Raw genomic sequence first — 26,279 nt, 5'->3', positions numbered from 1 at the left:
CAGTGCCTTCCGCACCGCCCTAACCCTAGTGGCGTGCCACCGTCACGCACTAAACGGCGGCGGACCTTCTATAAACGGCCGCCGCCGTGAGGACGTCACCGGCCACGCGCCAGCCTCTAACAGGGCGGCGCGGACCGTGACTTTCCTCACTCACGTGGCAGGGCGCCTAGGTGCTACCTTTCCGCGGTACCAGGAGAGCCTCCGTTTCGGAGCTCCTTCCTGGTCCGCAGCCCGTCCGCTTTTGCTTACGCTGGGCGCAAGCCCTTCAGACGCTTCCTCCCAGCGAAGCAGGGAGAAAAGGGGCCAAGTGGCCCCTTTCTCCCCCTCCCTGCCGCCGCGGGTTGTCCTTTGGGGCTTGAAGCCCCAAGGACCCCCTTTCAGGGCTGAGGGCGTGAAGGCGGCGGTTTGTCCTGCTTGCCCACAGCCCGAAAAGCGGTGGATCCTAGATTGCTTAAGTCATGGATTGTCACTTTGTTTTGAAGTAATATAATGAAGGTGTGTGTGTGTGTGTATGAGACAAAGATTTTCAGGCGGAAACTAATTTTAAACAACAGCATAGAATAATTAATTTTTTTCTTTACAGACTTTTTTCTGAACTCTTTATAATCATTATTTTTTTATTTAAAAGTTTTGCCTAAAAAACAAACATCTGATTGAGCCCTCTAAGTCCAACTAATTTCAGTATTTGGGTAAGTAATACATTATATTTCTAGACAAAACAGTATAAACCTCCATAATTGATCAAGGAATATACTGTAATGTATGTCTGTAGAAACTTCAAAATATAACCAGTTGTTGTGTCACATAAAAGACATGCAGGTGATGCAATTGTAAACATAGGACAATCCGTTACTTCTAGGCCATCTGCACTAATCAATGTCAGGCATGCTGGAAATCTATACGTATTTGTCCTCATTCTCTTTACTTTTCCATCATAGATCAATATTACAATCAACAGTAGGAAACCTGCAGAAATTTATGGTGGTAAAAAGATTAAAACAAATAACTATAGACTGGAAGTACAGAATGTTTTGTTTACTCCTGAGGCATTCTGAACATTTTAGGTGTCAATTACTATAAACATAGCCCTTATGAATGAAAAACAAAAACCACCACATATAATGGGGGGGGGGCAAGCTGCAGTTGAAACATCCAGTTTAATACACAGGAATGGATATCATCATCATCCTGCTCTGAGTGGCTTGAATATTTATGTATTAATGTCTTCGTGATCTTTCTGTACATCATATATGGGACTATTCATAAGTTACATTTGTGGAATCAATTGTCCTATTTACAATTGACATACCATATTGTAATGGTTATCTTTTGTATGTCTTTTTTTTGTGAGACCAACATCTGGCCATTTTTTGAAGTTTCTTCTATATAGTTTTGATATGTGTACAGTCATATATCTAGGTATACTTTATAAACAATATGTATATTTACAGTGCGTTCCTCAATCCATTCTGGAGGTTACAGTGTTTGGTCTGCCAAAGGGTGAGTCCGGTTTCCCCTGTGTATTATATTTTCCAGAATCAGGAAATACTGCTTCCTGAAAAAGATGATTAAACCAGATAGAAATGCTGACCCCGTTTTGGACTTACCACATAGTGCACCCTGAGCAGTACTTAGTATTATACCATAGCCCATATCACACTGACAGAAGATTATATAACCTTGATATGCCCATCTCAAGAGGCACAAACTCTGGGAAAATATCAAAAGCCAGATCACAGAAATACATTCCTTCATCACCACTTTGTTATCTAGTAACATTCTCGACTCGGCCATAGTTTGTAAAAGAAGAAACAGGAAATTAAGAATGAGTTCAGTCTCTCTTGTTTAGTTTTTTACTTGAAATATAAGGTCCATTTTTTTGCGAACTGGAGGTAAAAAGGAAGGTATGAAATAACCTCAAAGAAACAACTTTGTGCTATGAAAGCAATAGGAGGAAAGTCACAAGTATGATGAGACCTCCTTTCATCACCACCACCACATCACCTCCTCCTCCTCCTCCTCCTCCTCCTTACCATGAATCTCCAATTCTGGTACATTTTCCCACGAAACTCACAGTGTTTTTCTTTTCTTTGCACAGTGGGCACACTGTGACTATGTCAACTTGAACACAGCGGGGATGAAGTCTTGGACACTCTGGTTGAATGCAAAGTGGGCTTTCTTCATGCAAAGACAGGGCACGCAGAGGGACCTGGAGTGAACTTCTCTTCCAATTGCATAAAAAAACCACTCTCATCTACACACGCTTTTCCACGATATTCTGGATAAGCAATTCCATCCTCTGGAGGTTCAGGAGTAGTATTCCTCAATAATATCCAGGAGAGAAGAATCTTCAGCAGCTAGAAGATTCTGGTGTGCACCATCAACTTGGTCTTGAGTTGACAGGCTTCCAAACTTCTTCTGTTGTTGTGACTACCAAAATTTGTTTTTTTTGCTTAGTCCAAGTTTTCTTTATTAGAGTATTTTGTTGCTCTTGATTCTTCCAATCTTTTGTGCCCCTCCCCTTCCATTCCGTGCCTTCATTAATCTTTCCTAGTTCATTGATTCTGCTGCTGTCCCGATCTGAGGTGTGTTTCCCTCTTTTCAGTGGCTTGGTTTCATTTCGTTTTGTCTTGAGTCTTGGGCAGTTTGTTGCAAAGTGCAGCAGAACAACAGATTGTAACCATCAGGCAGCAAGTCACAAGGAGGGAACTAGAAAAGCCCCAATGGCATTCAGCTTTGCTGTGCATTACCTAAGGCATCTCAGACTGTAGAGCAGCTTTACTGACATGAAAGGGAATTGTTCTGCACAATCCACATCCCGGGAAGAGATCAATTAGAATAAATTCAGATTATAAGCGCATTTTTTAAAAACGTAAACACCCTTCATCTGTTCAGTGTACAGAAACAAAGAAAGCCAGTAACAGTAATGACCTGGAAGACTGAGCTCAATCAATTACAGCAGTCATATATTTGTTTGGCTTCTTGACATAAGTTGATGCTTCTAAGCTTCATCCTTTAACTCTGATCTGAGAACAATGAACTATATTATCATGAAAGGTTTAATAGATAGTCCGAAACATATAGGCCAGATAGAGCGCCTTCTAGCCACTGTTGGGGCATGGCATGATGACGCACACACCTGAAGTGGCCCAGAGCTGCTCTGAGGCCATCTAAGGGCCCAAGAACCAGCCACAAAGAGTGGTTAAAAAACTACTCCTGCCAGCAGCTCTTTTGGGGCCGCCGTTGGAGCCCACTTTAGGAGCAGGCCTGTCCAGTTGTCATGGTCCCAGATCAGGCAGATCAAGCCCATTTAGGGCTGACAGCCAGGGGCCATTCCTGGCCGCCAATCTGCCTTCATCAATCTGCTTCAGAAGGTCTTTTAAAAAGGAATCATTGTAAAAAAATCTCAAAAAACTAAAATCAATGTAATATAATTCAAAACACTGAATAAAACATCATTCATACAAAATATGCTATTTATAAAATATTAACTGAGAGATGTACTTTGAGGGGGCAAGTAGGCTGTATATATTAAATTTGGGAGTTTCTAGATAAGTATGCCTAGTACAGCTTTAAAATTTATTTTAAATGGTTTTTTTATTTTTGAACAAACTGTATATTGCTGGAAAGAATGAAAGCAAAGCCCAAAATAACATCCAATCTTTTTTTTTTTAATTTTGAACTAAAACACACAGTAATTTTTCACTAATTAGTCAAACTGAGAAAAAGACTCTTTCTTTGTTAAAAAAAACCCACACACAACAGTCCAACACACTGAAACCAAACTAAAGTGTGAATTACTACATAATAATGACCTTTTTCTTCCTGATTTATAGAATATTTTTAATTGGAGAACTATGCTGTATAGAACAATACCAGCAGTAAATATGTTTGGCCATGTAGCCAAAGTACAATAACATCCCAAATCCACAGTGATACTTTTATCGGGCCAACCAAATGCCACAAAGTATGTGCAAGCGGTTCAAGCTCCACTGGTTTCTTCATCAGATAAAAATGTCAACAATTATACAGGAGGGGGAAAGGACAATTTTAGTCACAACCTGCATTTTTGTCAAGATATGGCTTGTTCTCAATAAGGTGTATTAAGGGGACATTATGCAGGAGGACCCCTCTTTTACTGGCCATTTGGGTACATCCAGCAATAAAAAATTTAAGTTCCATTAGCAAGACAAAAATATGCTCCTGTTGAGATACCAGTTGCCTCCATCCTTTGGGAAACTACAAAACTTGGGGTCTCAAAAGAGCATCTCTTGTTGTCTTGCTAATGGAACTAGAGTACCTACATGGCCAACATCCCTCCAAACCATCTGATATTTAAAACAAACAAAAAAACACCACCATCTTGACAAAATGCAGGACTGTGACTAACATTGCCAATTGCTTTCCTCCTTATATTTTAAATATTTGCCCTGATAAAGAAGCCGGTGGAACTTGAAAGCTTTCAACATGTTTATTTTTGTATTTTTGGTTGGCCCATAAAGGTCACTGTTTTTGTGGATCCTGGATATCACTATGCTGTATAGAACTAGCTTTTTTAAAAAGAAAATGCTGTCTCAAACTCAAAATATTTAAAATAGAAGATAAGAAATGGCAACTGTTATCATCAACTACTTTAATGTACATTAGCTTTTGAAACAAAGTAAACCTATTTCATGCCAGCATCCATAGTTTTTTTTGTGGGTTTTTCGGCTATGTGGCCATGTTCTAGAGAGTATACTTTCCTGATGTTTCGTCGCCGCGTCTGTGCTGGCATCTTCAGAGTTTGCACAGCAACAAATAAACATTTCCCTATCTATAGTTTCAACCTTCTTTTCTAAGTAAATGCACTTGTAATGTCTTTTATTTTCAGATGCATTTCAATTTCAGCAAAAACAATACCATGACAGATACTATGGAATGCTACAACTTATTCAAACTAGACCATAAAAACAGTAAATCTATTCAAGAGCAAGTACTGTGAGGATTTTTTTCATCTCATTGCTGCAGTTTCAACAACAGAATCTCACCACATTAACAGTGAGATTTTTAAAATCCCATACAAAGCCCTTTTGGGGTGGAGCTTTCAGGAAATTTGTATTGAAACCAAATTGTAATCATATTATTTTCTGAGATCTATGGAAACCACAGAACAGAAAATAGCAAGAATTAATAGTCTGGTTATGGCCTCACATTTCAAGTATCGAACCATTCTATGTAGACATCAGTTGAAGTTGTGACAGTTAGTTTTCCTTCAATCCTCACGAAAGTATTTAGGTTTAGCATCAAGTCATCAGTGCAGCAATAACAACCTTGTTACCTTTCTAAGAAGTTAAGCCCCACTGATACAATGTAGCTTACTCCCTAGTAATTGGTAAAGTAGAATACATCATGTTTTAATTTATCAACTAAATCCTAGGCTGGCCATCCTATAGATTCAAGTTGATGGATAACCTTTTACATACCAGTGCCCAAATTGCAACCCGGACCCCCACTTATTTATTTGCAAAGTCCATGTCCCTCCTCTGGCAAACTCTGGTCTAGGACACTAGCACTGTGGTGCCCACGAGAGGGCTCTCGGAGTGCCCCTCTGGCCACTCGTGCCCATAGGTTCACCATCCTGCGTATAGATGTTTGTTAACCTATAGAAGCTTTCCTGACACAATTTGCCTCTGAGCAGCAAAGAGTTCTGAACAGGCCTCCAAAGTGTCCTCTTTCAGACTGAGGGCAGATCCTTAGCTGGGTGCAAAAGGTTTGTGAGTGATTTGAAAGAGGCTTTCATCCTCCTGGTCTATTGTTATCCGTTCTGATTTTCACTGTTTTCATCAACTAATTGTTTTTTATGAAAGAATTACAAAAGACCTGGCATGCTCCCCCAACGTGAGTTTTGACCCAGCAGCAAGCAGTGAAGCAAAATAAATGAACGCCAAAAAGCTTCACACTGTAGAAATGCCGACTCTCAACTTTTTAAACATGTCCCAACTTTTTCCGCATAAAGCCTGTTTGGCCTCCGTTGCTCTGCCTCTAATTTAGGCTTTTTTGCAACACAGGTAAAAGTGGCTTCGTTTCTCTTTGCAATTTGTCTTTCTTTTCCCCATATTGGGTTTCCCATTTCGTAGACCAGCAAAGTGGGTGGGTTTGAAGGCAAGTGTTCGCTTAGCTTTATTAGGGGGACGAAGACGATATAAGGAAGAGGAAGAGCCCTCCCCCTCCAATCCATCTGCCTTGGTCCAGGCCGCCTCAGAGGGAGAAAGAACCAACTGTGACCTCATCCCCTTTTTTCCCTTCCACCATTCCTCTTCGTCCTTTTGTTTCGTGTCCCTTTTAGATTGGTAACCGGAGGGCAGGGACTGTCTGATTATAAAATAATATTGTACCGCCCTGAGAAGCCATTAAGGCTTGAAGGGTTGAGTATAAATTACCTAAATAAGTAAATAAATAAAGCATGCTTCAATATTCAAGGACAAACGCTAGAATAAAAACAAATATTTTCTTATAATGAAGAGAGAGGGTTTTTGAAGCCAATGCCAGGGATTCATCTTGCCAAATCCCCGCTGAAGCGGAGCCCATATTCTGTGGCTGGTTGTTTTGGGAAGTTAGGATCAACTGTCCACATCTCCTCTAGTCGTACACTTCAGCATCCTCCTTTTTCTCTAGACAGCGATCTCTTAATAGATCTCATTTCCAATCACAGAAGGAGAAGTGTGCTACTTATTTACCGATAGTTGCAGTAATAAGTAAACACAGCACCCCAGTGACTGGCAAAGCTCTGCCTGCCTCCACCCACCGGGGGGTCTCGGCCATTCTGCTGAACCACAGAAGGGAAGGGCCCAGCCCTCAAGGGACTTCACCGACCTTTCTTGTGCGTCGTGCGGAGAAGGAACCGGGGCTGTAGCAGCAAAGGCAGGACATATAAGGAAATACAAGCTATTGAGCTAAGATCCATCAGTCTGTTGCAAGCACAGATCTCTACTCACCGCAAAGGCCTCTTTTAAGGCCCTGTCAGTGGGATGCTGCGGCTGTCTTGCGCTGCTGCGCAGGTTTTTTGTTGGGCTGCCTCCAGCATCGCCACCAGCGAGACGCAGCCAGCGCAGCCTCCCGCTCTCCCTCCTCTCGGGGAGAAGCCCAGCCCACCCCTTCCTTATAACTAACAAACAACGAAACCAAGCAGTGGCCCAGGGACAGCCTCCTCACCCTCCTTGCCGCCCAGGAGAGGCCATCCTCCGCTCGCTTACAGCGCCCCGGCCAGCTGCCCTGCTCCTCTGAGCGGCAGGCAGAAGGACGAGGGCGCTCTCCCTTCCTCCGCCTCTTTCCCCTCTCTCCCTTCCTGGGAGCCGGGAGGCGGGGGAAGGGGCCGGCCCAGGACTGGCCGCCTGATTTCCCCCCTCTCTTCCGGCTGGCGGAAGCAGAGCCATAACACCACCCCCCCACCCCCCCCCACCCCAGACACACGGCTGGGTCCTCGGGTGATGAGGAGGAGGAAAGAAGGCGGTGCGGTAGGGGCTCCTCCTGTGGCTGCTTTCCACCTGGAGGCTCTGCCTTGCTTCTGATGCCTGCCCTCAGCACCAGGCAGCCTCTAGTCGGACCCCCCCCCCTCTCCTCCCAAACCCGGCCATGTCCCTGAACTCTGAGTGAGGGCTTCTCCCTGAGCAGCCTCTAGAAGGCATCCCGGACTGCAAGCAGCTGCGCCTGGTTCCTGTGCGCCTCTTGGCGTGAAGAGGCGCGGCTTCCCCATCCTATCCTTGCTTGGGCTTCATGAGGCATTTCTCATAGACGTCACAATGGGCTTGATAGAAATCTTTTGCACTCACAATCATTGTGGCAAAGTACTAGCAATCCACAGTGAAATGATGAGTCCTGGTGGAGGAGAGAGAGGAGAGGAGGAGAGGTGGTTGCCTTCCATGTTTGTGTGCCTTCAAACCGTTTCATTTCACATTTTATGGGCTAACCCAGAGCATAAGTGCCACAAAATATAATGCAGTGTGATATGGCTTCGCTCTCTCCATGGCTTCCATCCTTGCAAAAAAACCTGTCATTCCATAGTTTTAGTTGTGCATCAGAGCTCTTCGATAGAATAAAATATCTTCACAAAACGTACAAATCCCAGAATTCACATATTACTATAGCACATGCCACAGGACTTTGAAGGTTCTCCCTGGTCCACATTGACAGCAATGTCCCCAACAACGTCCACCCCAGTAATCAAACATTCTAGCTTCCACTCAAGGAGGAAAGCCGGGTTCCTTTCCTTACTCCCATGTGCGTTGCTGAGATCTCACACTTTTAAAGCTTGTTTGAGTATTGTTTGTGAGCATTGATGGAAGGGCCAGAACCTAATTTGTTTTTTTTAAGTGCCTGGGGAGGCCATGCACCTACTGCGCACAAATTGTTTTTATTTTTTAATTTTTAAAAATTTATTATAGTCCAAGAGGGTTTTGGAGTAGACCAGGAGAAAGCCGACCTGGAACATTGGTTAGAGGGGGGCCCTTTAAGTTTTCCACATTTCCTTCCCTTTTTCCTTTTTTTTCCTTAAGGGGCTAGAAGAAAAAGAAACAGGCCAAACAGGAAAGGAGGAGGAATATCTCCCATATGTCGACAGTTACACCGTGAAAATCCAGACATCGAGTCCCTGGAAGCCCAGGCGAGAGCGTCCTGGATAAAATTAAAGGGCAGGGATAACAACAAGATTTATGGTGTGGGAGTCTACGACAGACCCCCAGTCAGACTGAGTAATTGGATGACGTGTCTTTCTTTTCTAGATAGTGCTACACAACAAAAAGAGAGATGTAGTAGTAGATGGGTGACTTTCACTATCCTGATAATTTAGCTGGAATTCAAACTCAGCCAAATCCTCAGGTCTAGCAAATTCCTCCTCACGTTGCCGTGGAGAACAATTTTCCATAGTCCAAAAGGTGGAAGAACAACAGGGGTCCAGCTATTTGTGATCTGATCCTAACCAACAGGATTGACTTGGTTTAATGGGGTGCAGTTAGTGGGATCATTAGGTGGAAAGTGCCATGTTCTCCTGGAGTTTGTTTATACACGTGAAAAGGAAAAGCCAGGAATAGTCAACATGCATTCTAAGAGTTTAGGAAAGCGTGATTTCAGTAAACTTAGAGAAAATACTCGGGTGTGTGATCCCACTGGGTCAGAATACTAAAAGAGAGGAGTCCAATTTTCGGAGTGGATGGGAGTTGTCTGTAAAGGGAGTATTACACAATTAAAACAGTTTTCCATTCCAGCGAGAACTGTTCTTATTCTTCTCTCCCTCTGAATGCCCTGGACCAAGGCAGATGACTGGAGGGTAGGCCTCTCTTCTTCTCTTCTTCTTCAAGGCTAGCCCTGATGGAGCTAGGCTGCCTGTCAACTCCCCCCTCATAAGCCAGAAGAAAATGACCAGTTTTTATGGAGGAGGAGTCTTCTTCTTTTCCACTACTAGCCCTGCTGGGCTGGGTCTGCCTGGTTCCATCTCCCCTCTTCAGGCCAGAATGATGGCAGTAACCGCGTTAGATCAAATGGGAAACGATCATGGAATAAAAGAGGTGAAATATCCAACCGCCAGATGTGATAGAAACGCTTTTCTTAAGATCCTTGTATAGATAGCATCCTATCACCTGATAAAATAAATAAAATATATGGACCGGGGAAATGCATGTTGGGAAATTGCAATAAAGAGAAAGGCAACTTTTTTTTCCATCCTCTGGTGTTCTGTGTATATGCACCCAAAAATTTCCCTGGATTGAAATTGTTGATAATATAAATAAAATTTAGATAGAAAATTAAAATTTAAGCCAGAAATTTTAGATTCGTTAATATGCTGAAACAAAATTTGGAAGAAAAATATGGAAATATTTTTACATGCTACCACCTCAGCTAGACTTGGTATATGTAAGATACTGGAAAAATTAAAAAAGGAAGTACACTCAGATGAATGATTATTAATTAATAGCCCATGTGTTAAAATAGATATTCTGTCCAAAATAATTGAATAAAGAAGCAAAAAAGATCCAAAATGGACCCGAAATGGAAAAAATAGATTATATAAGAAAAAGTGTGGGAATGACTTCATGACAGAGCCTTAGAGATTAACACTGAGAAATAAAACAAAATTGGAAGAAAAGGATGCTCTTTTAAAATGTTGTAATCCCCATATAGCGTATACTACTGTGTTATAGTTTTTATATATCTTGTAATTGGAAGTATGTATCACAATCTATACTGTATTATATTAAATGAGATGAAGATTACAAAGACATATATAGATGAGAGTAAGCCATTTAATTCAAAATATCTAGAAAAGAAGATATACAGAAAAAAGTAGACAAGTGTTGAATCAATAAGTAGGATTTCGGAAGTTCCATTTTAGGTTTAAATTGGTAGTTATTTATGTGGTCCATTGTTTGGATACCTTGTCTTTAAATGTAATGTGTTAAGTATTTTTGTTTGTATTTGTATATTGATGGTTGTTGTTCTTTAAAAGGTTTTATGTTAAAAAAGTGTTCCTGGATATCAATTGATCACTGGCAATTGGGAATTTGGAGGGGTCTGGTGCCACATTTTTGATACATTCTTTGCCTCTGGCTTACATCAAGCTAAATTAAACACAGTGGTGAAATGTTGACAGAATAAGTTTGTGGGGAGATCAAGTTTGTAATTACAAGCAACTTGATTTGACAATCCTTTTGACGTTTGAAAAGGAAAGGGCCAACAGATTTGGGACCCCCAGGCTTCTTTTGATGTGCTAATGTCTTTCATTATAGCAAGAGGAATGTAAATTTTAGAGATTGTCCTAGCTCAGTGTCCCCCAAACTGTGGCCTCTGTAACAGTTTTTGGGACTTCAGCTCAGCTCCAATCCCCGACTATTGCTCTAACTACATGTCCCTGAGGCTTCCTGGGAGGCTGAAGTCCAAAATCTCTTAAAGGATACAGTTTTGGGGACCACTGAGGCGAGACAGGACAATCGCTGTGAGTGCCTGTTTTGAGTAAGTACCATCTTGTTTTTGTTCCCGTAAGAAATCTTTCTCCTCTACTCAGGATTCCTTTCAGCTTCTCCTGTGAAAATGGAAATTGTACAGAGCTGAACTGGCTGGAGGAAGGACATATAACAGTACTAGCAACTACAGAGAAGTGTTTAGTCAAAACACTGCGATACTGTAGAAACCTACCCGCTGATTGGATGTAACCTGGGGTGTGCATTATAATATCTAAAATAACACCCCTCAGGTGGCAGAACCGTGCTTAATGAGCTAAATAAATAAGTTAACGTACAAAGCAATGAATGAGCATGAGTTTGCACGGTACACATGCTCTTGATAATGTATGTCAGTGAACGTCTAATGTTAGATTGCCTTTTCGTCCTTCTCGTGAAGAAAAACCGATAAATGCTTGTTTATGCCTTTGTTTCATGTATTTTGTTTGCTGGGTCGTACGCATTATCCCCAGGTGCTAACCCTTGCTCAGGCAAATAAAGGAAATTGTATCTGGATTTTCCCTCTGGGTGATGTTCATGTTTGGCTAAGACACACACCGAGGCAACAGATCCAGACCTTTTGGGCTGGGATAACAATTTAATACCACTCTATTTTATCTTCAGTTTGGGCCCTCCCTTCAGGAATAACTGTGGGTGCGTTGAGCTCTTGGGTATAATAATTTAAAGAAGGACATGGCAAACTTTAGAACTTGAACTGTCACCCAGAAAGAGTGGCAACCAAGATGGGGTTAAGGAGTTTTGGCAACCAAGACCCAAGGTAAGACCCAGCTTATAGGGTGTTTTTGGCAATGTGAATCACCTACCATTTTTTGAAACCCGCTGTGGAGTCAACTTTTTTTTAACACCCAACAAAATTATTTTCAATAATTAATCATGAAAATGAACAAATTATGTTTTCCTGCTGGTCCCTGGCTTACTCGCCTGGTCCCTCTTCAGGGCACCAGTGAAGAGATGGGTCATCAGTAGGGGTGGCGGCACCAGTGGGCCAACTCCAGTTTTCCACCACCACTACTCATACCTTGAGTAGTTTTCTCTTTCACCACTCCACTCTCAATAGCCCATATGCCGCGTGGCTTATGGCACTCTTTCAGCGCTGTTTTCGTATGGACACAGTTGCCAGAGGCGTCAGCATGACACGTGCGCACGCACACCCGTGGGAGTGAATTGTGCTTGTTTGCACATGAGAAGCTAGCCCCGTGCCCCGATTCTGCTGCCACCATGCTGACTGGCCTTAATTTTTTGGCAAGTCTGCCAGGTCCTAAATAAGTCAAAGATGTTATTTAAATACTGTGAGGTTTAGGGATTGTTCAAACAGAACAGGCCTATACAAAATCGTTCAATCAACAAAGTTCAAATTTCCAGAACAGGATCGTAACTAAAAACTTACGTTGAAAGAAGATAATGGAGCAGAGGACACGGAATAGTTGGCATTTCACAGTACAGAATAAGTAAAGAGATGTAGAGGAACACCCTTATTAATCGTAAAGTGAATTTAAGTCTCCGGGACCCAGATGGAACTCCTCCAAGGGTAATTAAGAACTGGCAAATGTAATATAGCGAGCCATTGGCAATAATCTTTGAAAACTCCTGTGGAAAACAGGAGACGAGTCCCCAGCAAACTGGCGGAGGGCAACGTTGTTCCCCAGTCTTCAAGAAAGGGGAAAAGAGAGAGTCCCAACAATTATCGTCCAGTTGTATCCCCTGACAACCTCATACTAGGAAAGATTCCTGGAGCGATCATTAAATAGAGAGTCTGTGAACATCTAGAGGGCAATGGCCATATCACAAAAAATCAACATGGGTTTTCAGAAGAAACACAGTCACATGCCAGAAAACCCTGATCTCTTTCTTTTGATAAAATTACCAGCTTTGGTAGATGAAGGGAATGCTGTAGATATAGTTAATTCTTGATTTTCAGTAAAGGCCCTTTGACAAGTGCTCCCATGACCATTCTTGCAACACAAGCTTGTAAAATGTTGGCTTAGACAAGGAACTGTAATTTATGGATTAGTAAATTGGTTTGACCGGCCGAACCCAAAGGGTGCTCAACATGGCTTTCCTTTTTGCCATCCTGGAGAAAAGTGACCAGTGGGGTCCCCCACGGGCTTCTGTCCCTGGGCCCCAGTGCTATTCAACATCTTTATCAATGACCTGGATGACGAATTGGGAGCATACTTTATCAAATTTGCAGATGAATACACAATTAGTGGGGAATGAGTCTAACTACCCCAGAGGTACGGATCAAGATTCAAATTGACCCTGAAGTAGACCTAGAAAGCTGGGCCCAAAGCTAACAAAATGAATTTCAAATTCAACACGGAGAAATGTAAGTTTAGTTCGCACTTAGGACGAAATAAAATGCTCAGAGTATAGTGATGGGTTGACACCTGGCCTCCTGAATGATACTCGTGTGAAGGGATCTAGGAGTCCAAGTAGACCAACAAGTTTTGAACAGGAGTTGAACGTGTGATTGCAGCCAGCTAAAAACCTAATTGCTAGTTTATTGGCTGCTCAATATAATATAGTGGTCTCTAAATCAAGAGGAATAATTAGTGTCCCCCAAAACTGTATTTCTGCTCTGGTCCAGGCCCCACCTAGAATTTGTGTCCAGTTTTCGCTGGGCCGCCACAATTCATAAAGGACCTTGAGAAACTGGAGCGTGTCCAAGGAGGGCGACCAAATGGTGAAAGGTCTGGAACAAACCATGCCTATGAGAAACGACTTAGGGAAGTGGGGACTGTTTAGCCTGGGAGAAAAGAAGGGGTTGAAGGTGATATGCATCGCCCTGTTTAATATTTGAAGGGATGTCATATTTGAGGAGGGAGCAACGTGTTTTCTGCTGCCAAAGAACAGGACCGAACAATGGATGCAAGCGTGCAGGAAAAGAGATTCCACCTCAACATATGGAGGAACTTCCTGACAGTAATGGCTGTTTCGACATGGATGCACTCCCTGCGGTGTAGTGGAGTCTCCTTCTTGGAGGTTCTTTAACAGAGGCTGGATGGACTGTCAGGGATGCTTTGATTTGATTTCCTGCAGGGCGGGGGGTGGACTGGATGGCGCCCTTAGGGGTCTCTTTTCCAACTCTATGATTTCTATGAGAAATAAAAAAGAGACTGCATAAAAGGCCCAGTTTCAATGGTGTTAGTCACGATCTAACTACAATAACAATTTGAACCATTTTATTAGACCCCCAGTTTTAACATACCACCCCTACAGAAAAAACCTATTGTAACCCTAGTGCGTGCTCGTCACGCACTAAAGTGCCGGTGTGTAACCGGCCATTGTGTGCTAAGGAGTTGCTATATATTTTATATTTTTAATATTGGCAGGCCACTGAAGAAGACGTCAGTCGAAATGCATCTGGCCTTTGGTTTTTAATATTAGAATTGATATAATTTTTATAATTGCCAAAAAAGGGGGGGGTTCTCTACCCTTTCTGTTGTTTTATTGGCTTTTCTCCAGGGTTTAGTTTCTCTGGTATTGAATTTTGGATATTTTATTATTTATATATATTCACCCTTAGCATTTATAGATTTTTCAGTGGGGTATTTATACCCTTTAAGATGCTGTTATTTCCTTATATATATATTTGCCAGAACCCTTTGGTTGTTTTGTTCACCTCCATAGCCTTTCCATGGCTTTTTAGCCTTCCCAAAGGCAATCCAATACTGTGGGTTGCTCACCAGCTCTTCATTTACTGGAAAGTATACCCAGGCACTGCTCTCCAAGTCCCAAGACTCTATAAGGGAGAGCAAATCCCCCAAGTGAGTCCCAAGGGCAGACTCCTTTCTGACCTTCTGGATCCCAGCTGTTCCAGAGCTGAAATTCTTCACTAAAAGGGTGCCAAGCTATACACTGAACTCTAGTATTTTCTCCCCCTCTCTCCCCATTACCAGCCATGGACAAGGGACAAACATCCACTTAGTCCCTTTCTTCCAGTAGGCCAGCCAAAATGGTCCTCATCCCTTGTTGCAAGTCCCCAAGGAATAACTATTTCCTTTGTTAGGAAGGATCGAATTAGGGAAATTTAATTAGCTCAAATTTACAAGAGGTCATCTAGTCCAACCCCAAGAAACTCCTGTGCCAATGAGTTGCAATAAAAATATAACATTTATTAAAGCCACACAACAAAGGGATCACACACGCGCACACACACTCAATACTAAAGCAAGTGAGGGGGGCGAGTTTGGGAGTAAAGGAGAAAGGATAGAGGCACCATTGGAATATTTACCTTAGGAGTCTTCTCCAAGCGACCGATGTGAGGGATGGTGGATGGTGAAACACGGCTGCGGGGAACGGGGAAAAGCAAGCGGCGACCACAGTGGCTAGGAGCTGAGTCCCGGCGGGCAAAGCTAACTAGAGGCCCGAGAGACAGTGAGCTTTTTTGCTTAGCTCGAGTGATTTCAGCAGAGCCCAGGGCTAAAGGTCCACAGGCTTGGAGTGAGGCACTCTTACAAGCAAGGAATGAGGTTTGGAACTTCAGCTCAACAAGCCCAATGACGGCTGGAACCTAGGTCCTATTTATACTGCAAAACATATCCTCAGGCTATGGCTGCCTGGTGAACAAAGGTCTTGATGGCTGTCTTTTGTCTAAACTTACACAATAGATACACAAAGAAGAGATCTGACACCTTTCAGGGGAAGACAAATACCTAGATGGCAGAGCTGTTTAAGACAATCACTTGCTCATTAGGAGAGAGGCTATTTCTTTGTCCTCTTCTCTTTGGGCTGCCTGCGAGACTTGTAGGGCAACTCCCAGAACTGGTTTCTTTAGGTTTAAATCTACCTTTTCCTATGATCATGCCTACCAGGGCTGGCTGGCTACGTGGTCAGATCACTTTTAGGGTAATGGCGGCTTGCGATGGGGTCAGTGTTATGATTTTTGATTGCTTGGCACCCAAAATTTATATAAAACCAAACTTGGTAACACCTTCCTCTGACAGATGTAAGTGGCATGGCAAAATAGCAGACCAAATAATAACTACTCTGACTATTGTCTTTGAATAAAACAGAAATCATATAAAGTCTGTAAAATGAAGGCTTTACCCTTCAGTAAGCCCAAGTCACTCTCTCCCAGGTACTTGAGGAGAGGACCTCAAACAAAAGAAGCAACACACCAACAAGGTCCCTTCTACTAAGCCACTCCACCTTGAGTGGCAATATCACTCAAACCCAGTTGAGTACCATGGCAACTTCAGGTCTGGCATGATACCTAGTGAACCATACTATAGCTGCTGATCAGGATCCATTATCTGACTAAACAGCATTTAGGAGCTGAGAGAAAAAAAACACAACAGAATTAGTTCATAACACAGTCAAAACTTAAGGGGTATTTACATTCCATTGAAAGCAGCTGATCTCCAACACCCAATATGGCAAAGGCTGTAAGCCTGCCCCAATTTGAAATTAATGTACGTCAAGCCCAAGCAATGCAAGGCTTTTGAAGTAATGAACTGATGGAATGAAAAGTCAACATGACAAAAAAGAACCCCCCTGCCAATCTCTTCTAATTACACACATAGGACTGTAAAGCATGAACTTGGAATAGGACCAGAACCAAAGACTGAGATTTCTGACCCATTTCCCTTATGATACATCTTTGAAGCCTGATTTTTTACTACTGCCTTCTCCTCTGAGAAAACTAAATCACTAAATGCTTAGGCAGCCTTATCTCCCTCAGAGGCCATGTTTGGTACTTACCCTTAGGGCCTCCAAAAAGCATTCATGACCACAGCATAATGCAGGGTCAGCCTCATAAGACGATGTACACATGGCACCCAATTGTCCATGCAAGCCCCCAATAAAGGGGATAAAGACTTCCATGAATCTACCTTATGGCCCCTTTCTGTGGATCACCCGTCCAATGTCTTAAGAATTTTGAAATCATCCATGGTGTCCTCATAACCCTGTGCCTTTGTCAAATCCGATAGTGGATTCTAAATGGACGGAAGAGCCAGTTCCTTTCCTTTTGAGAAAACACAGTATTGCAGTATATGATCAACTGGTATGGGCCAAACTGTTAGCGCGATTTTGCAGTGTGCATAGGATCACGTTGAAGCTTGGTACCAGGATGGCTACCTGAGAAGCGATGAGAAGCTGTCTGCATGCAAGAGAAATTCCTCTCTACCTCCAGAAGCTTATAAAGGACACTTGTGGCAGATGTCTCATAATGAGGCTCTTTAATCTTCAGTTGCTCTATGTACAAACTTGTCTTCTCCGACAAAGCTACTCGCATTAACACCACAACACCATCAACCCATGCTGTACAATGAGGCTTCACCCTTATATACACTTGTACCATGCGGCCACTTAGTCCAGCCTCTTCCTGGTGTGTCACCTTAAACCCAGTCCCCCAGGCAGGGTGACTCAGTGCTTTTGCAGCACTTTTGCAGCATTTTGCAGTACTTTCCAGCTCATGATGACATCACTATGACAGCACATCTTGTCTCAGCGCAGCCCAAATGCTTAGTCATCATGGCTGCAGGTGACCTATAGTTACCTTGTCACCTTTCACCCACATCTGGACATTTTCCCTCTGGTGAGTTACAGACCGCCCAAAACGGGTGGTCTGCCACCGCTGGTTGCTGCATCCGGGAACTGCAACGGCCAAACCATGCGGTTCCTGGACGTAGCCGAAAAGAAGCGCTGAAATGGCGCTTCTTTCAGTGGCCCGGAAGTGGCACCGTGAGGTGCTAGTCGCGCACTTGCAGCGTCACTTCCGCTGCGTGACGTCCGGATGCTATGCGTCCGCGACGTCAAAATGGTGGCCCCGTGTGGACAGGCGCCACCATTTTGTACGGACCCGGTCCGTACTAGGGTTGAGGGGTGTCAGGAAGTGACGCCTCTTCTCAAACCTACTACGCCCCTTCCTCACAGAATCACAGAATCACAGAATCATAGAGTTGGAAGAGACCTCAAGGGCCGTCCAGTCCAACCCCCTGCCATGCAGGAAATCCAGATCAAAGCATCGTCGACAGATGGCCATCCAGCCTCTGTTTGAAGACCTCCAAGGAGGGAGACTCCACTACACTCCTAGGAAGTGTGTTCCACTGTCGAACAGCCCTTACTGTCAGGAAGTTCCTCCTAATGTTGAGGTGGAATCTCTTTTCCTGCAGCTTGCATCCATTGCTCCGGGTACTAGTCTCTGGAGCAGCAGAAAATCAAGCTAGCTCCCTCCTCAATGTGACATCCCTTCAAGTATTGAAACAGGGCTATCAATCATCACATTAAAAGAGCACTGACAGCTGTTTAGATCAGTGGCCTCTAGTTAGGTAGATTTTTAGAAGCATCTGGACAATGATAGAAAGTGGTCAAATGCTATTAGCCACAAATAACTAACTAGACTCCAATATTGAGAAACAATTTTTCTCCAATACTCAATTGATTAAGAAAAGCTGGGTGTCATTTATACTGGGACACTTCCCATAGTAGTTTCACTTAGATCAGGGTTCTCAACTCGGGGCCCAATGCAAATGGTGGTAGGACCTCAACAAGCATTTCTAGACATTGTGGCTGTGGCTTCTGAGAACTGAAGTCTAAAATATTTAGTGGGCCAAATACAGAAAACCACCAGTTCAGATGTTAAATGCACAGATACCCATTTGGAACACTCAAAAATAAAGAACAGCAACCTGGTAAAATTTCTTGATTAGGATGACTATGCTATGCAGGAATTCTCCAGTTGCCCTTTCTGGTAAGAACCCCACCCCCCGGTAAATTGAGGATGAGCTGATAGAGGAAAATGCCTTTAGACCAACAAAACATTGATTTTTTTCCAGTATGACACACACTCCATGCCAAGATTTTCTTACATAGTGACTATAAAATTTCATCAAATCAACAGTCTGGATCACAGTCTCCTATATCTGAAAAGAGAACAACTACGCTCTGGCTCTCCTTGTCTTTCTAACAATCACACAATACCTTTTCAAAGACTCTCTCTTTCTGTGTTTGATTGTTTCTTGGAAAGAGTAAGGGAAGCAACACATGAAATGAAGTTTGAAATCAGTCAGGTAATTTGTTCGAAGCCATGCTTCCTATTGGAAGAACACCACAATCAATAGTCAAATACATCAAAGCAACATTTTTTGGTAAATAATCAATGCTAATAATTTTTGGAACACAAAAAGTTACAGAATTAGAGGGACTTTCCTCATAAATTGTTCCAGGTATTTAAAAATCTTACAGTAACACCTATAATGCAAGTGATACAAATATTTATTATTCCCACAGTTTGCTGTAAAATGAGTGTGTCTCATACCTCATCTGTGTGAATCGAGGGGAGGAAAGATTTTACAACAACTTTATAGACAGGGTTACTGTAAGGGGTAAATGTGTTTTCTCTGAGATCAGGGGTAAATGTCTTTTTTCTGAGATCAGGTCCTCAGGAAGCCATATCCAAAATGAAGTGAAGAGCCTGGTGGCACAGTGGTTAAATGCCTGTTCTGCAGCCATTCACTCACAAACCATAAGGTTGTGAGTTCTGAGGTTGCTAAAATGATTACCCAGATTGTTGGGAGCAATTAGCTTATATTTTGAAAGCTGTTTAGGGAGTGCTTAAGTGCACTGATAAGCGGTATAGAAATGTACTTGCTATTGCTATGGGCTCCTGCTGGCTGTTATTGAGTCCAGAATAGTAGGCAAAGTGTACTGTTCCATTAACTCATCTTCAGCTGCCTTCATACTGCAGAGGCAAGTAGTGCTCAGAAATACTTCCTGCCAATTTATGAGGATATTGGAAAATACTTGGTTTCTTTGAAAATATCCTGGTAAGTGTAGAGAGCGGAGACCGAGGACTCTGGTATAATAATCCAAAACTTTACTGATGAAGGCTGAATTCAAGACTAATGAATTTGTTAGAGCCATGGGTGTTTTGGGCTGTGAACCCTCATATGTAAGCAGGAAACACTTGTGAGCACCAGTAAATATCTGCTGTGAAAGTAGTGATGACTGTGGTTATATATACAATATGAATTTCAGTTTCCAGAACATAAGTTTCAAAGAAGTGCCATAAAGAAGCCAAGAAAGTGTGACAGTTTGTGAGAAATCTTGCTTATGTTTTGCTACAGCCCTTATACTAGAAAACTATTTTATTTATTTCTATGCTGCCTTTCTCCCAAAAAGGGACCCAAGGCAGCTCACTAGTGTTTTAATTAGACTATTTTATTTGCCTTTTAAAAAAATTTTTAATGTGTTATATTATGATCTGCCTTGGGTCCCTTTTTGAGAGAATGGCAGCATAAAAATAAATGAAATAAATAAAAATTAAAATTTAAAACATACAAAAGTTTAAAAACATAATCTAAAACAACTCCCCCAACTAAAACCACTCTTGCATGATTTTAAAAAGCCTGCCTGCATAAAAATGTTTTTACCTGCAGGAGTTCCAGGGAATTTTAACGGTATTATCAGAAAAGTACAGCTTTATGTGAAATAGGTTTTTAGAATGAGTAATGTCTTTAGTCAAGACATTTAACTATAACTACGTGCGATACAGATGATACATTTTATTAGTATTTTTTCCTGCTTTTGAATGATAGAAAATTGAGTTCTCCTAATTTAAAAATTCCATATAGAAAGAAGACCTGGACACAAAAATACAATATTCTGAGTACGTTAAACTCATTTGCCTAATAAGACAAAAACAAACAAACCCAAAAGGATAAATCTGTACTGAAGTGGTTAGGCATGCATTTATTTCCATCATATTTAAATACAAGAACAGCTTATCACTTGGATCATGCCTATACTGCATTAGCCATTTCATCTCCTTACCATTTCATGTGGATTTTCAATTTGATTTGCAAGCTGCCACAATAAGTGTATGATATTAAGGACTTGCTCCATAAGTTGATGAGATCCTGGTTCCAGAAGATTCCCAAGAATGGGAGGTGTAAGATGTTCAGGGGATGCTTCAGTCCAACAATCAAGAAGCAAGGGAATTATTACCTGAATAAATCTTTTTAAATTGTCAGTGGATGATAGGCCTTTTTCAACACTGCCTGTCATATTCATCAAAGACCTGAAAACAGAGATCAAAGGGTTTGGTTGTTGTTGTATTTCTTAATTGAAGTACTAAGCAGCACAATGTCAAATGTATTTAAGGATACAATCCTATGAACATTAGCCAAGGGCCTAATCACATCAAACCATTAAAGCGCCATTATTCCATTTAATTTTACGAGTCCACCCTATGGAATCCTGGGAAAAACATTTAGAATTTTCAGCTTCAGTGGTCAAGTGTCTCACCGAACTACAACCCCAACTACATCAACTCCATAGCAAAAAGAAGGGTCCTCCATCCAGTCCATTTGTCATGGTCCAGGCCTCAGAGAGAGAAAAGAACCACTGGAGTTGATCCCCTTCCTCACCTCAATTCCCTTCTCCTTTTGTGTCATGTCTTTTTAGATTGTAAGCCTGAGGGCAGGGAACTGTCTGAATAACTATCTGTAAGCCGCTCTGTCTTTAGGGCTGAAGAGCAGGGTATAAATACCATAAATAACAATAACAACCCCCCCCAGGATTCCATAGGATAAAACAATGGCAGTTAAAATGCAATAATAGCACTATAATTATGTAAATGAGCTCCTGGTAATAAGATTGCTGGACACAATAGGAATTACACGTCTCTCTCCACATTTGCAGACTTAGTATTCTCAATTTTGATTATTCATGAGGGCAAAGCCGCTGTGCATATGCACTCCTCCTCCTCCTGGGCATTTCCCCTTGGGGGAAAAAGCCCAGGGAGGGAGCAGCCAGAAAGGTGTGCAGGCCAACCCTGCCCCTTTTCCGGTCAGATTGCTGCCTTGCCCAGGCACAAATATGCCCGGGAAATGGGATGGGGTGGATCCATCCCTCCAAACCCCTTTCCCAGGAGGATGGCTGCGTGCCTTGCCCAAGCACTGATCCACCCGGAAAAAGGGCTGGGAAGGGGATGGATCTATCCCTCCAAACTGGAGGGGAGGGGGGAGAAATTAAAGCATAAGCGAGAGGAAGAATAAAGAAAGCTTTTTTTTGTTTAAAGAGAAGGAAGTAAGAAACAAAAGAGAATAGAGGAACCAGAGGGAAATGGAAGACAAAATGGCAATCTGAGTGACTGTAGTGGCGAAAATCCAAAGGTGGTATTAGAAACACATTCTGCTAGGAGCATAGGCAAGAAGCAGACTGACCTTCTAGGAGGTTTGTTCCCCGTGTGGGAATTGGAAGGTCTTTGTTTTCCTTCCTAATTGGAGCAAGTGGGCGGACCAAACATTAACCCATGTTCCACCCTACTCTACTGGGAAATGGAATAGTTATTAAATTCTTTGTACAAAATATTGTCAATTTGGAGTAGAGCATATCGAAGAATATGCAGATATCTCTGTTCCTCATTATACTTATTCTTTGATGCTCTTCAGAAATGTTTGAAATAAATAACTAATATATAGGTAGCAGCAAAGAGAAACACAGGTTCTGCAATTATATAACTTTAGCACACTTGGACATCTGGTTTGAGTGAGAAAATACCATTGGTTCTACAACACCTGTATTATATATAACACCTATATTATAGTGCCATATTCAATTCTACTTTCACTAGGACAGGGGTAAGCAATTCCCCAGATGCTGCTAGAGCCCTTCACAATTGACTTGAATATGTAAGATTGATGGCAATTGCAGTCTTTATTTAACAAAAGTAAAAATTGAAGAGCTCTGCTATAAAAAAGTTACTGTGAAAAAACATGGCAATTTCCAAAGAGATGTTAGGTTCCAGAATGAAATTATAGCAGTAATTCTCAACTGTTTGAATCAAACCCTTCCCTCCACCTGCCACCATTTGAGGAACACTTCCATCTCTGCAGTATCATTTTGTGTCATTGTCATCAAAATCTTTTTATGTTTTTCCTTTCTCTCTTGTCTGCACATTGCAATTTCCTTTCCTTATCTCTTCCAAATGCAAACCGTTGTTGTGTGCGCTCAAATCATTTTTGACTTCTGGTGATCCTCAGGTGAACCTATCAAAAGCTTTTCTTGGCAATGGTTGTTGAGAAGGGGGTTTGCTTTTGCCTCCCTCTGAGACAAATACACGCCTAAGGTCAATCAGTGAGTTTCCATGGCTGAATGAGGATTCAAACCATTGTTTCCAGTCACAGTCCAGCCTTCAAACCACTACAACATGCTGGCTGTGAAATGTGCATCAGGTGAGCCTGTTTTTAAAAGCTTTCTCATTATGGAAGACTTTTCAGCATCCAGCACCCCATTCAGAAATTAAAGGAAGCATGCTTCCTTCCTCTCTTAAAAAAAAAAACCACCACTTTTAAAAAATGTACCCATATATACATAGTAGAGAGAATGCATGCTCTTCTCACTCTGCAAACAGCCATCCCCACTTTTGGGGTCACTGAATTTTGGGCAGTTGCAGATTGAGATACATCTTTCGAGTGGATAAAGGGGTAGTGAGGTAAGGAAAAGAAGGAAAGAGAAAAAAACTTGATTTCCTAACTCAACTTCACAAAACAGCTCCATTTTAGGGAACAAATTATTAAGTAATGTTAAAGAGAAGTTGATGGATGTGACCACATCCAGGGTGTTTTTATTCTATCATAGCAAAGTAACTACAGATGTCTGCGAATCATTAAAATAAATGTACAATTTTTTCCCAACTGCCCTCAAAAAATTTTTAAAAATAAATGAGCAGCATTCCTGCCCAATAATGATGGACCAGCAGAATAATCCATGTTAATGCCAAACTTAATTTATGGAATTGCAAGTCTCAGAGCTTTAGTTCTAGGAAAACTCATTAGTTCTTTTGGCTTTTCCTATCATTTGTACACCGATGACACTCAGCTGTATCTTTCCACCCCTGACCTTTCTCTGGATCTTGAACAGCAAGTTTCATCTTGTCTTACAGCTACCTCTCAGTGGATGCGGCATAGGCGCTTGAAGCTCAATATGTCCAAAACGGAGCTTCAGAATGGCCTAAATAGATTAGAAAGCTGGGCCAAAGCTAACAAAATGAATTTCAACACAAAGAAATGTAAGGTACTGCACTTAGGGTGGAAAAATGAAATGAACAGATAGATATAGGATGGGGGACACCTGGCTGAACAAGACTACATGTGAAAAGGATCTAAAAGTTCAAGTAGACCACAAATTGAACATGAGTCAACAGTGCAATACGGCAGCTAACAAGGTCAATGCGATTTTGGGCTGCATCAACAGAAGTATAGTTTCTTCATCAAGAGAAGTAATAGTGCCCATCTCTTCTGCTCTGGTCAGGCCCCACCTGGAATATTGTGTCCAGTTCTGGGCACCACAATTTAAAAAGGATGTGGAGAAACTGGAGCGTGTCCAAAGGAGGGCAACTAAAATGGTGAAGGGTCTAGAAACCATGCCCTATGAGGAACGACTTAGGGAGCTGGGGATGTTTAGCCTGGAGAAGAGAAGGTTAAGGGATGATATGATAGCCCTGTTTAAATACTTGAAGGGATGTCATATCGAGGAGGGAACAAACTTGTTTTCTGCTGCCCCAGAGACTAGGACCCGAACCAATGGACGCAAGCTACAGGAAAAGATTCCACCTCAACATTAGGAGGAACTTCCTGACAGTCAGGGCTGTTCGACAGTGGAACAAACTCCCTCAGAGTGTAGTGGAGTCTCCTTCCTTAGAGTTCTTTAAACAGAGGCTGGATGGCTATTTGTCGGGAATGCTTTGACTGAGAGTTCCTGCATGGCAGGGGGTTGGACTGGATGGCCCTTGTGGTCTCTTCCAACTCTATGATCCTATTCTATGATTCCACATAAGTCTAATCTTCAATACTCCTTTTCTGTTTCTGTGGACGACATTTCTATTCAGGAAGCCCATAGTTTTGGTTTTATTTTTTATTCTTCTCTGTCGTGTATCCCCCAGATCCAGACCACAGCTAAGGCATGTAGATTCTTTCTATATAATATTGCCAAAATCCGACCATTTTTATCTGCCACTACTGCCAAGATTCTGGTCCATGCCCTAATGGTCTTGCAACTTGATTCCTGCACTTTCTCACCTCCGTCCTTTAATTTCTATCCAGCATTCAGCTGCAGGCATTATTACATCCACCCACCACTTCGATCATATCTCTCCTTTATTGTCATCCTGTAAATAGCTTCCCTCCCTTTCCGTATTCAGTATAAACTTCTGTTGTTGACTTTTAAAGCCCTGCATGGGCTGGCCACTCCTTATTTATCAGACCTTCTTTCTCCTCACATTCCCACCTGTGCCCTCCGTTCTGGTAGTCTAGGTCTGTTTTCTCAGTCTAGGATTTTCACTGCCCCATCTCGGCTTCGTTCCTTTTCACTTGCTGCCCCTCACTCCTGGAACCTCCTTCCCCCACGAACACGAGTCATCACTTCTTTGACCAGTTTCAAAACTGAGTTGAAGACCATCCTGTTCAGGGAAGCGTTCCCAAGCATTGCATGACTATTATTTGTCACTTGACATTTTTAATTTGTTACCTGCCTTATTTTACTGAACCCCTATGTATTATTTATATGTATTATGCTATTATTTCTTAGAATGTATGCCATAGGCAGGTTTACTTTTATGTATTTTATTGTTTGTATGTATAGGGCTGTGTAAATCTGCAACGCTTTATAAACAAAGCCATAAGAGTAATAATAATAATAGTTCATTTTTATATGTTTAATAATACTTTGGATGTACTTTTCACTACTCAGCAAGTCAGCTGACTGGCTTCAGGAAAGGTCAGAAACAAAAGCAAGCAGTAATTCCAGTAAAAACAGAGGGGGCCATTCTGCTGCTCAGTTAAGAAGTCTAAGAAGATAGGGAATAAACTTTCCTTAATTTACAAGCCTATCAGAGATTTATGCTACTGTGATTTTGTGATAAAAAATTTTCTTGAATTCCAGACATTTTTGAAGTTTTCTGAAATAATATTCATTTCATTTTAAAAGGCATGCAGAATAATATATCACCATTGTAATAAACATGCTTGTTTAAAATGAATGATGCAGAGTCCTTTAGAAGTAACTCCCATAGTGAAAAATCAATCCTTAAAAATGTTGTAAAAGTGGTATGGTACCTTCCATTGAATTAAAGTTTCAGTTCAGAACAAATATGGTCTTATGGTTGCTCTTCTGCCACTGACAGCCAAGCAGGTGGATGGTGCAGCTCATGCAAACAAGATACCATAATATGTGAATGTTGCCTAAATAATGTACCTGTTAAGGGTATGATCCTTAACAGCTGCTATTTTAGAGCATGAGTAAACACAGAAAATCCTTAATATGTTAAACTCAAAGGTTTTGGGT

General features: G+C 41.9%; 1 protein-coding gene across 2 annotated transcripts in view; it reads right to left on the bottom strand.

The window, feature by feature from the left end:
• TEX10 (testis expressed 10) overlaps positions 1–26,279 on the bottom strand; it is a 70,406-nt gene that overhangs the window by 39,922 nt on the left and 4,205 nt on the right. For both annotated transcript variants that reach the window (XM_042473272.1, XM_042473269.1), the window contains exons 4-5: positions 20,766–21,012; positions 18,915–19,027 (exon numbers count right to left, since the gene is read on the bottom strand). In XM_042473272.1, coding sequence (XP_042329206.1) covers positions 18,915–19,027; positions 20,766–21,012 — 360 coding nt within the window. The remainder of the gene's footprint in view (positions 1–18,914; positions 19,028–20,765; positions 21,013–26,279) is intronic.

Source organism: Sceloporus undulatus, chromosome 6 (assembly GCF_019175285.1).
Source record: "Sceloporus undulatus isolate JIND9_A2432 ecotype Alabama chromosome 6, SceUnd_v1.1, whole genome shotgun sequence".
NCBI classification, from domain to species: Eukaryota; Metazoa; Chordata; class Lepidosauria; order Squamata; family Phrynosomatidae; genus Sceloporus; species Sceloporus undulatus.
Note: the sequence above shows the minus strand (reverse complement) of the source record. Positions and strands in the feature narration are given on the sequence as shown.